Source organism: Grus americana, chromosome 10 (genome assembly GCF_028858705.1).
Source record: "Grus americana isolate bGruAme1 chromosome 10, bGruAme1.mat, whole genome shotgun sequence".
NCBI lineage: Eukaryota > Metazoa > Chordata > Aves > Gruiformes > Gruidae > Grus > Grus americana.
Window position 1 is genome coordinate 10,719,128 of NC_072861.1, and position 16,326 is coordinate 10,735,453.

The window sequence follows — 16,326 nt, forward strand, 5'->3', positions numbered from 1 at the left end:
ACTTTTTCATTTGTGCTTGCTACTTTCTCCATCTCCTTTCCTTCAGATAGCAGCAGTAAAGTACAGCTAGATTATGGCATTTATTGGGAGTGTTTATTTTGGGAGTCAAGATAGCTTGATTCTCATTTCTGGCTGTTACTCAGTTGATGAGTGATTCTGAGAACCATCGCTTTCATGGTTTTCTCTGTAGAACTTGTTTGTCTGTTTCTTTAATAGCCACAGCAAGTTTCAGGGGGAGTCTAGATACTACCTGCTGAATACAGAGCTGTTATCTAAACAGTTGAATTCTGCAGAGATGATACCACTTAAAAAATCAAAACACTTTGGCAGGGAGCGTGGCAAAGATAACTGTTTCAAACTTCTGTATTTTGGACCACTTGGACTGGTAGGATGCATTCCCAAGGTGAAAAAGGAAAATACAGAAAGATAGTAATATCTTCAGTTCTGCTGTCAAAAGAACTCTTGCTGTAACATGAGCTGTAAAAAATCCCACCTGTTAATGATTCATAAAGCAGATGAGCTGCCATCTCATAACCTAGCCGGAACACGGATTACGCTTTTCATTCCCTTTTGACGTGGAAGTTAAACTTTTCAAAGCTGTGTACCTTGATTTCTTGGCGAGAACTGGACTTGCTTATCAAAGGAACTGTTTTGGGCCCAGTTCTCTTCAGTGTTTTCAGTAGTGGTTCGAATTATAACAATTTTGGAGAAAGAAAACAAAACCCGGAAAGCTCGGCACCTGGAATACATGCAGCAATACACAATGGGAATAACTCCATCTGTGGTAGGGTGGCAGCTAGGCATGTAGCGGCTGCAGTAGGCTGTAACCCAGCTGGAAATCCAGGAGGCTGAGGCTGCTGCAGGAGGCTCATCTGTTTGCCTTGCAGGAGAGGTGCCTCTGACAGCCAGGATCGTTTCCCCGGTACCCGGCGCCGGTGGTACCCGGGCTGCCGTGCCGGCGGGTTTGGGAGCCGCAGCTCAGGGATACAGGGGCTGGAAGGCAACAGCAATGATAAACGTCCCTGATGAAGAAATGAGCAATTTGTTCAGTCTAGGAGGAAGGGGGGGGGGAAAGCGGGCTCAGGCCAGAAGGGAGGGATGCCGGTTCTCGCACAAAGCGGGAGGCCGCTGTGGGGCCGCGCCGCGGCGGGAGGAGGAGCGGGCTGAGCCCGGGCTGGCCGCGGGAGGCGGGCGGCCGCCGCGGGTCTCTCCCAGCCCTGCCTCTCGGTCCTCCGCCCTCGGTAAAGCCCGTGCCGCGACGCTCGGGGGCCCGGCAGCGCGGAGAGGGGAGCGGTCAGCGCTTGGGCGCCCGACGCCGGCGGCCCCGGCACGGCTCGCTCCCCGGGCAGCGGCCCGCCCGCCGGTGGGAGGCATCGCGCCGCCCGCCTGCCTCCTGCCCGCCGCTCCCACAATGCACAGAGCGGCGGCAGCCCCGCCGCCCGCCAGGTAGCAACATGGCGTGCCGCGCCCGGGCCGCCGCCTGAGCATCCTCCCGCCGCCGGGCTGCCGCAGAGGAGCCGCCCGCCCGCGCCCTGCGCCATGGCAGCCTCCGAGCTCTACACGAAGGTACGGGGGCGGCGGCGGGGCCGGGGGCTGCGCGGGGGCGGGCGAGGCGGCGCCGGGGGGCGGGGGGGGAAGCTCGGCCCGGGCCGGCATCGCGGAGCGGAGGGAGAGCGCGGGCGGGGGCCGGCGCTGCCATCCGCCGCCCCGGCGGGAGCCGGCGCCTCTTCCCAAGATGGACCCGCATCCCGGCGGGGCGCGGAGGCAGAGCCCCGCCGCCCGTGCGTGCCCGGCCCGGTGAGTCACGGCCCCGCCGCTCCCCGGAGAGGCTCTGTCCGCCGGGCCCGCCGGGGAGGCAGCGCCGCTGCTGCGGCGTCGTCCGCCCGCAGAGCACCGCAGGGGAACCGGCCGTGCTGCCCTTCCCGTGGCGGGCACCGCGGACTCGCCGGGCGCAGGCGGCAGGGGCGGCTCGGTCAAGCTCGGCGGCGCTGCGCCTCGAAAGGAGCGCGGTGGTCAGAAGAGCCGCTCCGTGCCGTGCGGCTGTCTCCTTCAGAAATACCGTCCCGTTCCTTATAGAAAAACACCTTCTACACCATGGGCGCTTCAATGCAAAACTAACCTTTCTGATGATACTGCACGTTTCGATTATATTTATTCGTTTGGCAGTCGTTCAGAACCCCTACAGTCAGCAATGATGCGGTGCGTGACTCTCATACGCTTTTTAAACAGACATTTTTCTAATCTTTTTGGTCTTGTGTGATAGTATCTCATCAGCTTCTACCCGGAAACAGTTACTGCCCTCCGCATCTTGATGATGGCAAAGCCTGCAAATGGAGAGCTGTGGAAATGACTGTTTTATCCACTAGCAATGCACTGTTTGCATGGCTCTGCCTCTATCTAGTGCAAAAATCTGAAAAAAATTACAGACCGCAGGTTTTTAAGGGCCAGAAGGGATCACTGGGATCACCAGAACTGAGCACGGCAGTACAACATGGCAAACTCCAAATACTTCTTTCAAAAGCTTGTACAGTCAAAGTGTGTTTTATCGAAAGCCATGCCATCTAGATCCTTGAGCCGCTTTATGAAATATCACCAGTCGAGCTCTTTCCGTGAGGAGAGAAAGGAAAGGAAAGAGCCTTTTTGTTTTGGTGTGAGTAGTTCACCTTATTTGTTGAGTCCTCCCACTCAGATACGGTGGACAGCGTCAGTACAAATCAAACCGGATGGTCCTTTCAATAGGCTTGACCTTATCTGAATAGTATATTTGTGTAAGAGAGATTGAATGGGAGGAAGCGAGGTGCATGCCTGCACCCCCTCAAGAATGCTAGATACATTAGTTCATATGGGGCATCTTGGTATCTTGCATCTTGTAGAAGAATGTTTCTGTTAACTGCTATTGGAAGAAGGGATGAAAATGAGCATTCAGGTCAAGAGAGCAATGGTACTGCAGAGTTGTTCCCAGGTGCCCAATAGACCTCCTCTGTGTAAGGAGTTGTTCTGAAAAGGTATTCTTTATATATCTCTCATTTTAATTACATTAAAATGTCTTGCAAGGAGTTGATCAGAAATAATTTTTTTTTAATTTTGAATCCCATCTAACCTTGAATTCACTTCCTTGAGTGGTTAAATCCTGTGGTCAGAAGCTGCCCCAAAAATGTGGGCGTCCTCTTATCTTGGGACTGTGTTACAGTGGAAAGCTCGGAGCCCCAGTTAGTTCCCGAGGAAGGTATGGCGTTCTAAGAGAGACTCTCTCTGCTGTCTTCCCTCTTTGCTGGCTTTTTTCCCCAGGTAAAGCCATCATGCTGTTTAAATCACATTCAGTATCTCATCCTTGATTAAGTAACATAAATAATGGATTTAAGGTCGTAGCATGCAGAGGTAAAAAGAGCAAACACAAAGTCAAACAAGTGCAGGGAGGATCCTCTGGTAGGGACTCACTGGGTGACGAAGGCCAGCGAGATGGCTTCTGTGCTTTGCTCTCACACCACAGCCTTTCTTGTCCTCTTTAGAGCCATCTGTAGGCACAGAAAGAGCGACTTTCACATCTTTTTTATACTGGCAGGCAGAGTCAGGATTGTGATTCAGGGCAGCTGCTTAAAGTACCAGAGCTTCCAGTATAGCATCGACACTTAGCATATGTATTGGCATAGATATTTCGCTGGCAAGCAGGGTAGGGTTTGAATTTGCAGCACACCATTGCTGTGTGTGTCCTGAAGCGAGGGACCTGGCACTCCCTCACCCTCTCCCGTGGGAAACCCACGTCCCAGCTTGCCGGAGTTGTTCAGGTGCCTGTGTTCATGTAAGTTACCTGGAACAGCAGCTGGTGAAATTATGTTAATGACTGGATGACCAGTGTTGCAAAGGAGTTGTCAGCGTCTCTGCAAATGTCTGAGAATGGGAGAAGCAGACTTACTTCCAGCTATTTTTTGTGGAAGCAGGGCTCCCTGCTGTGTGCCTCAGTGTGTCTGGTTTGGCTAACGTGCACTGTGAAGCCTTCAAATTTGGTTTCTTTGCATGCCAGTGTAAAAATAACACCCACTGTTCCAGCCACATGTGCCATCTTGAAATAGCATAAAGGAACTCTTATTTTCCCAAGCTAAATTATTTTTTTGTTAGAAACCAGCAATATACGTTTTTGAAGAAGTCGTGCCACTCCTATGGAAATCCTGTTCCTTTGGTTTGTCCAGGTGTATAGCCAAACTTGGTGAACATATAGACAGCACATGGTCGTAGTTAATCTGGAAATTTGGATTTAAGTTAAGGGACTGGCTCTAGCACACTCCCGAGCTAGTTGTGAACAATGGGCCTGAACTGTGCTGGGCTTTGTATTCCTGGGCCCGGTGATGCCACAAATACAGGCTCCGCTTGAAGGTATTAGCTTCGGTTTTGGGGTGCAGGAGTTTAAAACTGCTCCATGGGTTATATCCCAGGCATTCTTATTTAAAATATTACGCCTAACTTGTGCTGTTGGACATCTGTCAATGGCAGGCTGGTGGTCCTGCTGTAGGATCGGTTCTGAAAGTTTTGGTTCTTTGACTTTGGAAGCAAATTTAGGAGAATCTCGACGTGTTTCCTGAATCACTGCAGCCCCATGAGCGGTGCTCAGATGTAGTGGATCAGCATTTCAGTGGCTGAATGGCCCGTTTGGTGTTAGACATCACCTAGGTGAGTTTTGGGTGTGTAAGCCCAAGCCCCAGCACATACTCTCATTGATTGTAGATGGCAATTAACACAGCAGATCAGAGCCTGGGTTTGTGCCGCTTCTTTTAAAGTCCGAGTGAAGAGTCGGTATCTTTAGTAATTTTTGCTCTCAGTCTCCATCCTTTTTTCCCTGGGTTTGAGTTGTTTCTGTTTCATGCTGTGCTTTCCCAAAGCATGCTGCTTTGCCCTCTTGGGATTTCTGTTTCAGTTTTGTATGGCTGCGTGCAGGGCGCTTATTTATTTATTTATCCATTCAGCCAGACATTAATTTAGTTTTATTCTTGCTGCTACCAATATGTTCCTCCCTTCCCAGTATCTTTGAGATTAGGGGCAGCTATCTCCAGCTAGCTTGTTCCTTATTTAGGGCCTAATCCAATTTCAATTAAAGTGAGTGGAAATATTCCTTTGAACATAGAGGAATCTGTAAACAGTTTTTGCTGGAGGGCATGGTCTGGGCAAGCTGAACTCAGTAGCTGACCTTCAGTCCTGCCGCTCTCTCCTTGAAATAGTTCAGTTTGAGGGTTTATAAGCAGTAAATAGAGTTAGGGAAGTGTCAGAAGGAACTGCACAGAACAAAAAGCCACTTGTGCGGTCCCCAGCGTTGCAGGGCGCCCTTTCTTGCTTTCCTGGGGCTGTCTGCAGGCAGCTGCTTCGGGTTTGAAGCCAGGGTGTTACAGGACTTGGTCTTCCCTTCAGTTCCGCTGGGTCCTTGCAAGCGAAAATAGCAAAAGGCAGATTCTGACCAGGTTATGGCTCTTTTTGGGCACGTTAATGGTACATGGGGGAGGAAATACAATAAAAAACAACCTGAGCATAAGAGAGAAAATGTAACTGTATTTCCAAATTTCTGTGCTTATTAGTGGGCTTTTCCTGGGGTTAAAAAAGAGGCTGCCTTAATTATATAGTCTTGTATATTGCTGTTCAAACTACTGTCTGTGACATAAGTATTTTCTAAACATTATACAGTACCCAGTTGTCTTAGTAGATCGCCGCTTTGTTCTTCCCGAGCCGCGCTGCCCAGCAGTGCAGAGATGGGAGTCGTTCATCTCCACGCAGAACTTGGGTGTCCCGCTCTGCTGCTGAGTTCAGAGCGGGGGGGCTGTTGCAGAAATCAAATGTGCACTGTCAAGCAATTACATCTCCAAATGACAGTGAGCCTGTATAGTATTTATAACCGTATCTCCATGTCTTCTAAAAATCTAATGCAGCAGCAGAAGAGGGGACATTGCAGTTGCTTTTCTTCAGCGCCCACGGTGCCACTGGAATAAATGCGATGGCAACTCTGCCAGTGACAGCTCACAACTGTGTGCACCAGCTGTATTCCTCTTGCTGTTAAACGGACGGTGCTGGGGATATAATTACCCAACAGTCTAACAATACTAGGTTTAACCTAACCTTGACAATTTATTATGTTTTTGTACAAAAAATGTTTCCTGTAGTCGGATGCCAACCACAGCAGCCCAAGAAACTGAAGAAACTCTTAGCTTTCTGACGGCAGTTGTGCAACATGTTGGCAATCTATCATTCTTGTTAAAAGAAGCTGTGAGCCTTGGGAGGCAAGAGGAGCAATGGTTTGGTTCGGAGTCTGATCTGCGCCAGAGCTGCTCCCCTGGCTGCCGAGTGTGTCCGGAGGAGGAAATGATACCACGCTGGGCAGGGCCCTGGGGTCGGAGAGGTATCAGGCTCTTTGTGAAAGCTCCTCCCAGCCCACAAATAGTTTTTGGGAGGGCGTATCCTGCAAGCCTAAAGAAACACTGAAACTGTAGCACTGTTGGGAGGTACTTTGGGGAGAGGAGATCAGAGCTTTATATTAAAAAAAATTATATTTTTTTGCTGTAGACCTAATCTTGAAAGTTGTGTGAATTCTTTGTTACATGTAAAGAATAATTGTGAAGGTCCCATATATAATAATTGGTCTTAATTCTTTCAGTATCATGTTAAAACATTGGTCTTTAATTCTTTCAGTATCATGTTAAAACATTTGTCTAATAATATTCGTGGATTATGTGGGATCCCCCACAAACTGTTATCAGCAATCCTTGCAGAATAATGATGGCTGTACATCAAGCTGCCACTGGTTATTTGCAGTCTGTTTCTACTGCAGTGATTTTATAGCATGTGCCTGATGGCTTAGGTAATGGATTACTATTATTTTTTAGATAAAGAAATGATCAGATAAAGTGCTGTTGAGCTCCCACTATGTCAAGAAATGTGTGCAATGACCACTGTTACCTTTCAGTGAGCCACAGAGCTCCAGGTTGAGTTGGAAGGGATCGGCGGCCGGTCAGGCAGATGTACCTGGCTCTTAGGGTCTCCTTGTGGGGCCTTTGGGAGTTCAATCCTCTCCATGTGTCCTAATAACAAAGTAATTTGTCTCTCTCTTTAATGAGACTCATTGTTTAATCTCTGTAGGACTAAAGCATTTTTGTTATTGAAATTTACTCATTGAACCAGTTGAATTGGAGGAAATCACAGAAACAGCCAGTTTCGCAAGGTTTCACTGTTTCTGGGTGGTCTATTTTTAACAGGATTTAAAAAAAAGCAAAAAGTGATACTAAGGTTAATCGTAGATAGTGTTTCTGCTGTGAGGGAAAAGCAGTGCCCGGCTGGCAGGTCTGCTGTCCGTGGGTACTGGTGGGATGGTGCCTGGATCTCTGGCAAGTCAGAACAGCCTCTGCAGCAGCAGAGCTCGGAGGAGCCAGCCCTGGGGTGTCCTACAGGGACGTCCAGTGAATTCAGATTTCATTACTTGAAAACACAAACCATGCACAAACCAAATACTTCACTATTTGAAGTTTTGTTTGTACTGCTGGAGTCTTTGACTGGCATATGTACGGACATTGCTGGTTTGAGGCATCTTGGCTGGGGGGGATGATGATGGACCCAGTTTCACTTGCGCTGTCGAGCGGCAGGAGCTCCTCTGAGAAGAGCCCGTGGTTTGTTTTATGCCTCTCAGTTGCAGTCAGCTTAGCTTGCTTCGCATCTATGCAGCTAGGGACAAGCAGAGTCTGAGCTCCTTTACTTGGCTGCATTTTATTTTGTATGCTCGAAGGTGCAGAGGTTATCCCTGATCTAATTTTGTGCTCACTGTAGTGGAGCAGTGTTTACTACTGCGTGTATCACGCTTGGCTCTGATAGTGAGTGTTTGTACAGTTGGGCCCAGGGCCAAGAAACGGCGTTTGAGCAAGGCTATTGTTCCTGCTGCTTCGTTAGCAAACTACTTGAACGAGTTGAAGCAGAACTGTGCACCTTCTGCTTGTCTTCTCTGCTACTGAAATAGCAAGGAAGAACTTCCTATTTTCCCTTAATAATAGGCAGTTCTTGTTGCAGAAAATGTGGTGTCAGGGTCAGGATAAACCCATGGTTCTTGGAAATTTTCATCATGTCTGTAACACTGACTTTTTCCTTAGCCTATATCTTTTTGCTCAAGTTATTTTCATAGACCGTAACCTCACCCATGATACACCACAACAGATGTATGCTTTTGTTTTGGTGATGATGCTCTTAAGAGTTTGATTGGTTTACATTGGTATCAAAACTTTTAAGTAAGTAGAAATGCATTAGGCACAAAATTAAAACTGTTATCTAAAGGTCATGGGAGACAGAGAAAATTCAAACTGTGTTGAATTCAAAGGCTCTTTGTGTAGTAACTTTTCCCTTTTGTTGGCTTTACTTTTGAGCTGCATCCAGGATGGAGAGTTGTATGATTTGGTTGCTAGGGCCTCGTTTACCGACACGAACAGCAAGGCTTTTAGTGACTTTCCTGGCAGAGAACGGCACTTTCGTGCCCGTGCCAGTGCCGCGCTCTGTGCCACCCTTTGCTTAGGACTGCATCATTTCCTCCTTGTTCTCAGTGTTGCTTGGCTTTGCTTAAGCCTGGGTTGGCTTAAGCCTGATCCTGCAAAGATTTATCTTTATCCCCTGTGAGTAATCACCTTTCTTAATTTTATGCTTTGAAATCAAGCATGTAAATCTGAAAGACTGGGCCTTTGATTCTCTATTTCCTCTCATTGCAGGGAAATAACTTTGCTGTCGTATACCTGCTCAGAATAATTGGTGCGGGAAAACAAATGAAAACATATCCTAGGGATGTTGTCAAGTTCTTTGTGTGAAGCTCTGTGTATGCAGTGTTGCAGTAACTTAGGACCTGTCTACTTAAAACCCAATTTTAATATTTAATAGCAAGTATGTATTTTGAGGAGTAGCTTCTGCTTTCAGGATCCTAACCATCTCAGGGAGATAATGGTTCCACTCATTTTCTTTTAGCATAGCCCACTTTCTCAGTTTGCTACAGGCAGCAGCCTGACATGAAATACTGCGTGAGATGGATAACCTGAACTGCCCAGCACTGCGCACATGGGGAAGCACCAGAGGTATCGAGCTGATGATCTTGACAATTTTGGGGTCTTCCTGTTCCTGGCCATCCGGGTCATAACCCGCACCTTTTCTGTCACAGTATAGCTGCTTTGCTGCCCGCTCTCAGTTAATTGCAGTATTTAGTAGTTTTATTTCTATATATCTTAGTCTATTTATATACAAATAAAATGTAAAGAAGGGATCAGTGCTGGCTAAAAGGTTTGTGGGGTTTTGTGTGTGTGGGTTTTTTTTTTTTAAAGAGGATAAGTACTTGGTGCAATTACATTAGAGGAATGCCCTTGCTGAATCCTGGGCATTACGCAGCTGGAAGGTAAGCACAGGAAGCATTAGGCACTACGAATAAAGTTTAAAGACTTCGCTCCTACTCAATGTCTGTGGATTGCAGATATTGACCCAACTTTTAATGTGAGTATCTGCGAATTTTAATGCGAATTCTGAAGAAGGTGGAAATGAATGAATTACAAAAATCTTGTGTCTTTACACCATCTGTTCTCCTTAGTGGCACAGATTTAATTTCTTGGGCCTGTTAATCTGGGACAATAGCAAGAATTGTCACAGATCGTTCCCTGAATAATGGCGTGGAGGTACTTAAGGCTGGGATAAAGCTTCTTAAAGTGTTAAGGGAGAAGAAGGTACAAATGTAACATCAAATAATCAAATAAGCAAGTACGAATGATGAACGGTCTGAAGGAGCAGTATGAAGATTAAACTGGAGGAGAAGCAGTCAAGAAAGCAGAATGCAGCGGTGCCTGCAGGGTCTCTTCGAGTCTCTTACCTCCATGCTGTTTGGTGAAAGTTGTGGTTATTTTCTGGACGTCTTGAAAGCTGTTGCATTTCCCTCATTGCTCATCAAGTCTTCATTTTTGCCTTTTAACCTTGCTTCAGGTGTGGCTGTAGGTAAGGCTGCCAGGGTGATTCACGTAGAACATAAGCTGGTAATTAGCAGGAGAAGTGGCTCATTGAGTTTATTTAGCTCTTAGGAGACAGTGGGGATGGTTGAGAGCAGACTTTTCCAGGCTACTTACACTGGGGTCTGATGAGAGCCCTTGCTTTAAGATTGAATGTAAAGGCTAAAGCAATGTTGCTTTGAAGAACTCTTGTTCTGTCTTCATAGCAGTTAACAAAGGGGGGACGTATGACTTGCCGCGTCAAGTTTCCTAAGACTGCTGTGTGGTTAGATGTAAACTGCACGTTTCTAGCTTGACAGTCCTAAATATAGAAGACCAGAGACTTCTCATCTGTGTGACTTTCTTACCCATATGGTCTTTTTTTTGTAAATGAATATGAAAAATCATGAAGTCTTGATGCACTTACCAGTGGTGACTTTGAGTTCTTCCATTTGATTATCACAAGACAAGAGAATTTTGCAATTACTTTGTGATTTACAGGAGGACACTCTTGCTCTTTGTAGAGCCAGAGAAATAAACTAAAAATACTATGAGTTGGTGTAACAATGCGGGAATTCATTGCCCTAACATGGCTTGTCACACGTTACTCTCTGCAGACTCCATGGGTTATTCATAAGTATCATAAGCAGATGACCTCAGTTGTTTTGCTGAGGAAACCAGAGAGAGAGAGAGATTCCCAAGTCGCCTTATGAGTTAGTGTACACCAATACAAGAACTATGGAAATATTTTCCATGAAGATTGAGCCTATTTTGCCTGGAAAGGAAACACCAACTGCCTCTGAAAGTGCTGAAAATCTGTGTTACAAGAGATACGGGATGGAAATAGATGGTTTAGACTATATGTATGTTCAAGTAAGTAGACTGCGTTTGGTTGTTTTCTTGGTTTTAACATAAGTGAAGGCTGTATAGCCAAGCATTTAATAGCTTATTAGTATAATAGTTTATTAGTAAAGGTTTAAAGTAAGTAGAGTTTTGACTCATGATCTGGAGATACATAAAGAAGACATTTTCAAACATGCCAGACAATAATTTCATTGTTTAGGACATTGTCTCTCTTAGAAAAATCTTATGTGAGAAGAAGCCTTTGCAGAAGTTGTTAGAATTTGATCTCAGAGTGCACTTCTTCCTTGTGATGATCTTATGTATTGGAAATACAAAGGCAAATAAACGTTTGGCAAACAATCAAATAGATAACGTTTGCAGAGAAAAGGAGTGGAACAGTTTCTCTCAGGCTAAACATGGTATACTGTTTCCAGCTAGTGTGAAAGGTTTTAATTTCACTCCCGTCTCCACCACAGAGGTGTTTTCCATAATTTCGCATGCTAATCAAGGTTAGAACGGCGCTAATGAAATGGGCTGGACCAGGCAGCGCTCAGGTCCCGGCAGTGCTCGCACCCTGCTGCACCCCGGGCTTGGGCTTTTCCCTTGGGGATTTGCGAGGCAAGGGCTGACAGTCGCGGGGGAGAAATGCAGCCGCTCTCGCCGGAGAGTTTCTGAGAGCAATGCTGTGGCCGTTAACCCTAGTTCTGCTTTCACGGCTTCCCCCGACACTTGTGGAGGCTCTTTGGGAGGTTGCTCGCTGGTTTTAAGTTAGAGCTTGCCGGGGCGTTTGTACCAGGTCATTCTGGTTTCCTTGCATGGGGACTTGCTGTTAATTTCCCATGAAAAAATGGTGAGACTAAATATAGCTTCATTAGACGTGCTTCGCTGATGTCAGGTTGCTGTTCTCATATGGCAGAAAGGTGTCTGTGGTGTGGGCTTGACCATAATGACGGTTATGCTCTGCGTTGCCTGAGTAAAACTAGTTTTCCCTGAATAACTCAAGCTAAGTCAGTAAAAGCACTGTTTTAAGGATGTCACTACATCTCAGCCTGGATTTTTAGAACCTCAAGCAGGTATTTTACTGTGACTTTTTTGGAGGGCTAGGTTTAAGTAAGAACAGAAGAATGCTGTTTGGACTTCAGCTCAACTTTACAGAAAAGTACAGCCTTATCTACTATCAAAGTTTATGCCAAATAGCTTTCCTTCCATTTTTAACTTTTAAATTTAGCTTTCACAGCTAAGTCAGCAATTTTCCACACTCGAGGTGTTTCACAGGTATCAGAAAATTTAGCTTTATTTCACCTCTGTGAGCTAGGTGATCAATCACAGCTCTGCTACTTTTATCTCAGTAACTTCTTGTTTCAAAGCCCAGCGCTGTAGCACGGCGCAGTGCATCTGCCTGATCAATACGGCCCTTTCTTTTCCCTTCCTGCCTGAGCGAGTGCTGGCTACACCAGATAATCTCATGGCAGGGATGCAGATGGCTCTGTGCTGAGACAAAAGACAACGCTTCCTCTTTCTGTGGGTACGAACCCGAGATGAGCGACCAGCTGCAGCCAGCGATGAGCTCCCTCTCGCCCTGAGCAAAACTTGGGCAGTGCTGCGTGTTGTGAGAAACGGTTCCATAATCCTGCTATTATTGGTGAGGTTTCTAGAAACTTTGGGGAATATAATTTTAAAAAGCTTCTGCAAGATCTTAAATCCACGTAAGAACTTGAGAAGATGAAATAAATGTTTCATTGTGTGACATCAGCATGTAAAAATACATAGGAAACATGAGTCTTGACTGAATTTGTACCAGTGGTCTGGAAAGAATACTTATTTCAGCATTTAGTTAATTATGCTGTGAAGGCTATATTAAGGCTTGTATCATCTCAGTGTTAAAACCCTGCAACCCGTTGTTTCATTTGACCTCATAGTATTTGTTTTCTTGGATCTTAAATTTAGGTATCCATGAAGTTAATAATGACATATTGAATGCCTTTTATTGTGTGTATTCCTTAAACATCAGCTTTTTTTTTTTATTATTTAAATTGGCGTGTTTTTGTTACATACCCACAACATTCACAGTAAGCTCACAAGCAGGAAATCATGCTTCCTTTCCCTAATAGCCTGTCTTCAATGCAACATGTCTCACTGGCTTAATATTCAGGGGATGGCTGCAGTTGTTTCATTTGCCCTTAAATTTCTTGTGGCCACTTTTCTACAACTCTTGTAACATGTTTTTCAGGTTGGCTGAATTAGGTGTTTTAAGGCAGTCTTATAATTAACAACTTTACGAAATCACTAGCGTGTAAGTCAGCGTTGGCCTTTGTATTGGTGGTGTGGGTCGAAATGCGCTATAGCGTACGCCTCTCTGTGTGGGTACGACCCCAAACCAAGTTTTACGTGAGTCAGAATGTTTTCCTGTCACTTGGTCTGGAGTAGGTGTCACACTTCTGCTCCACGTTTTCGCTGATCTTTTTGTGGTTATTCAGCTGTTTTGTGTCTCAAGTGGTGACCAAAACATGGGTGGGTTTGATCTAGCTGTAATTGCCATCTTTTCTGAAGGTCTTTCAGAGCTGCGCTCATTCCTTTGGCAGGTCTAGAAATCAAAACTGTTTCAAACACAAAATTTTCTTAAACACTGATGTGTCTTTGAATGTATTTTTTTAAGCTTGATTTACTTTAAATTAACATTTCTTGAGAATAGTGCTGAATTAGATGAGAATAGCACTTGCATCAAGTAAGATAGAAGTACGGCTGAAGTACGGGGTTGTTAGGGTGGGTTATTACGCTGCGGGTTTGCTGATGCCTGGTGACATACGAGGAATGCCATAGGCAGCCGGGGCAGGTGGGGAGGCGCAGCGGTGCAGGGGCATCACTCCTGGTCCTCCCATGCAGGCTTGTGGTAGCGGCAGGGACGTGGGGACGGATATAGCCGCACTTTTAACCCGCTGGCCTGGCCAGCGTCTGTCCCAGTCTTTGCATGGCACTTTGTGAAACATGTTTTATTTTCCTGTCATTGATAATACAGCCTTAATTAAGCCCTGTTGGAAGCACCACGTGGGCAAATGCACGATGTACGCCGGCAGTGTTGTATGTGACTTCCCATTGCTGTCCAGTGGTTTTCAGTGGCGGGTGCTGCTGGCATCGCAGGCTGAGTGAGTGACGGAGGACACGGTTGTAACCGTGGCCACTGGCTGAGGATGGAGAAGAGCCTGTGAAAGCGGGTCTGTGAACTACAACAGGACCTGGCAAATGCCATTCCTGCGTGCAGCAGCTTAGGGGGGTGAACGGGCAACATTTTGATAGCTAAAGTATTGTCTGGGTTAATAAAGACTGAGTATAAACCGCATCTGTCTCCCTCTGTATGTCATTTTGAAGAGAAGGTCAAGTACAATCAACATAAAATGTAGAAAGCTATGTTTTTAAAGATGAAGAAAATTCACAACTTTTAAACATTTCATGTCTTTTAACTCCTTAGAAATGTTTCTTATAAAAATCATATCAACTGCAACCTGGGAATATAACTGTTCTTTGATAGATTTGGTGGTTTAAAGTAAAACACTGAGTTTTCTGGCCTTGATGTCAGGCCCAGTGTGTAAAATTTGCAGGGTGATAATTCTTTCTGAATTTTAGTGGAAAGGTTGCTAATAAATGTAAGATTTAAAGAATTTTTTTAAAAAAAAGCGTTTCTTTTTGCTGATTAAATTTGCTTGCAGTAGCATGTATATATATCCTGTGTTTGGGATTTGGCTTTTTTTGCATCGCACTGAAGTAAGGTGAAGTTTCAGGTAAATGTAAGTCAATGGACATTGTCCAGTGGCTGAAGGTGTGAATCTTGCTGCAGTGATTCTTTGTGGGACGCTGATAGTTTTTTATTGTACCTTGTATCATCAAGGCGTGTTTGGCAAACAACGTACAAATCGGTTTTGTTGTTACAAGTCACCAGGCCCTAAATTTAAAGAATGCCTTATAAAAATGCTTAAAAGAAAGAAGGAAAGAAAGGAAAAAAACCCCCACCAAACCCAACCCCCAAAACTTTTATATCCTTAGGATTCAAATGTAGTGGATATTTATACAGTAGATGAAATACTCAAGGACAACAGATTTTTTTTTTGTTGAGCTGCGATTCAAGGAGTTTCCCTGTGCGTGGTGAAGGATGCAGTGCCTTACCTGCCTAACCTGGAGTCCTGCAGGCACTTTGACCCAAGTTTGCAAGCCCAGTGTCAGCAGCGTGTGAGTTCGTAGTGGTGCTGTTGTGGGGTGTAGCTCAGAGCCTGGGTCACCTCTGTCCTCCCGCCGCTGTTCAGGAGCTCTGCATGTGGCTGGTCAGGGAATTCCCACGAGTCAGAGTAACACCGGGCTTTTGCTCTTCCTGTTAGGTAAACCAACTATGTGAGGTTATTTTTCAGGTAAAACATTAATACCACTGTCACGTATATTTTCCCCACTGTATATCAAGATATAAATGTCTTTTTAAATTAATGCTTTCTAACTATCAGGCCTTAAACTGTACAAGAGGTATATAAATGGCTGTTGCTGAGCAACAAGACAGAAAATATGCTCCATGCCCAAAGAATGCTACTGCCTTTAAGAAAATCGATTTTTTTTTTTTTTTCAAAGTTAATGATGCCATTTCCCTTGAGTCATAGGAAGAATTTAGATGAGTTGGTCAAGGGTTTTGCAGCAGCATGCTGGTCATGGAAATGCTCTACTTTCCGATCCCTCCTGGTTACTTGGCGTTTTTCTGAAAGGAAAGTCAAGACTTGTTTTTCTTTCCAAGCTGCAACCAGCAGCAGCACTTTGTAATAGGAACATGGTGCTCCCTTGAGACTGCCTGCTTGTCGCGGGACAGATGGCAGAAATTTCAGTGGTTTCAGAGGTGGAAGAAATGGGACCTCCTCTTGCCTCATGTGCGAGTGATCAGGATCTCTTTGTAGGGGATCCAGGTTGGTCAAGTTAAGTCTTATGTTTGACCCATTACTCACCCAGCCATGCATCTGCTTATATTGTTAATAGAAAAGGTAAAGTTTTCTATCTCAGGTGTTGCTAGGCTCAGTATTATCATCCATGGTGATGGCACCGTGAACCAAGTATAAGAAAAAATACAAAGCCGAAAGGAAATTATTCCAATAACAGCAATCAATGTTTTCAGAGCAACCCCATGCAAGGAAATCACACAGCAAATCCTTTTCTAGGAAGTTAGCATTTTGCATAGGTAAGTTCAACACTTTGTAGTATGAACTTTTGCAATGTTGTGTTCTGTTTCGCAGTGATGCCTCGCTACCATAGACAATTTTCTTTTTCCAGCATAATAATGCAGCCTGCTCTATCCAGGTGGCCGTGTTCAGTTAGCAACTCGTTCACATCGAGTGCTTTTGGTCAAATTTAGCTTTGACTTTCACCATGTGTTGCGGTTCCATCGGCTCCTTCAGTGAGTGCTGCCAGGATTGACGGTATCTCTTTGATCCAGACATTAATGAGCTGCTTTATTCATAACTAAAAATGAGGTCATCCTTGAAAGAGAGAGGGG

The 16,326-nt window shown here is 45.3% G+C and overlaps 1 protein-coding gene across 8 annotated transcripts in view; it reads left to right on the forward strand.

The window, feature by feature from the left end:
* Positions 1–1,155: 1,155 nt before the first annotated feature.
* MYO5A (myosin VA) overlaps positions 1,156–16,326 on the forward strand; it is a 103,385-nt gene continuing 88,214 nt past the window's right edge. For 4 of the 8 annotated variants that reach the window (XM_054836821.1, XM_054836825.1, XM_054836822.1 and 1 more), the window contains exon 1: positions 1,156–1,566. In XM_054836821.1, coding sequence (XP_054692796.1) covers positions 1,540–1,566 — 27 coding nt within the window. In that variant the 5' untranslated portion in view covers positions 1,156–1,539. The remainder of the gene's footprint in view (positions 1,567–16,326) is intronic. The other 4 variants (XM_054836823.1, XM_054836827.1, XM_054836824.1 and 1 more) reach the window with 1 other exon arrangement.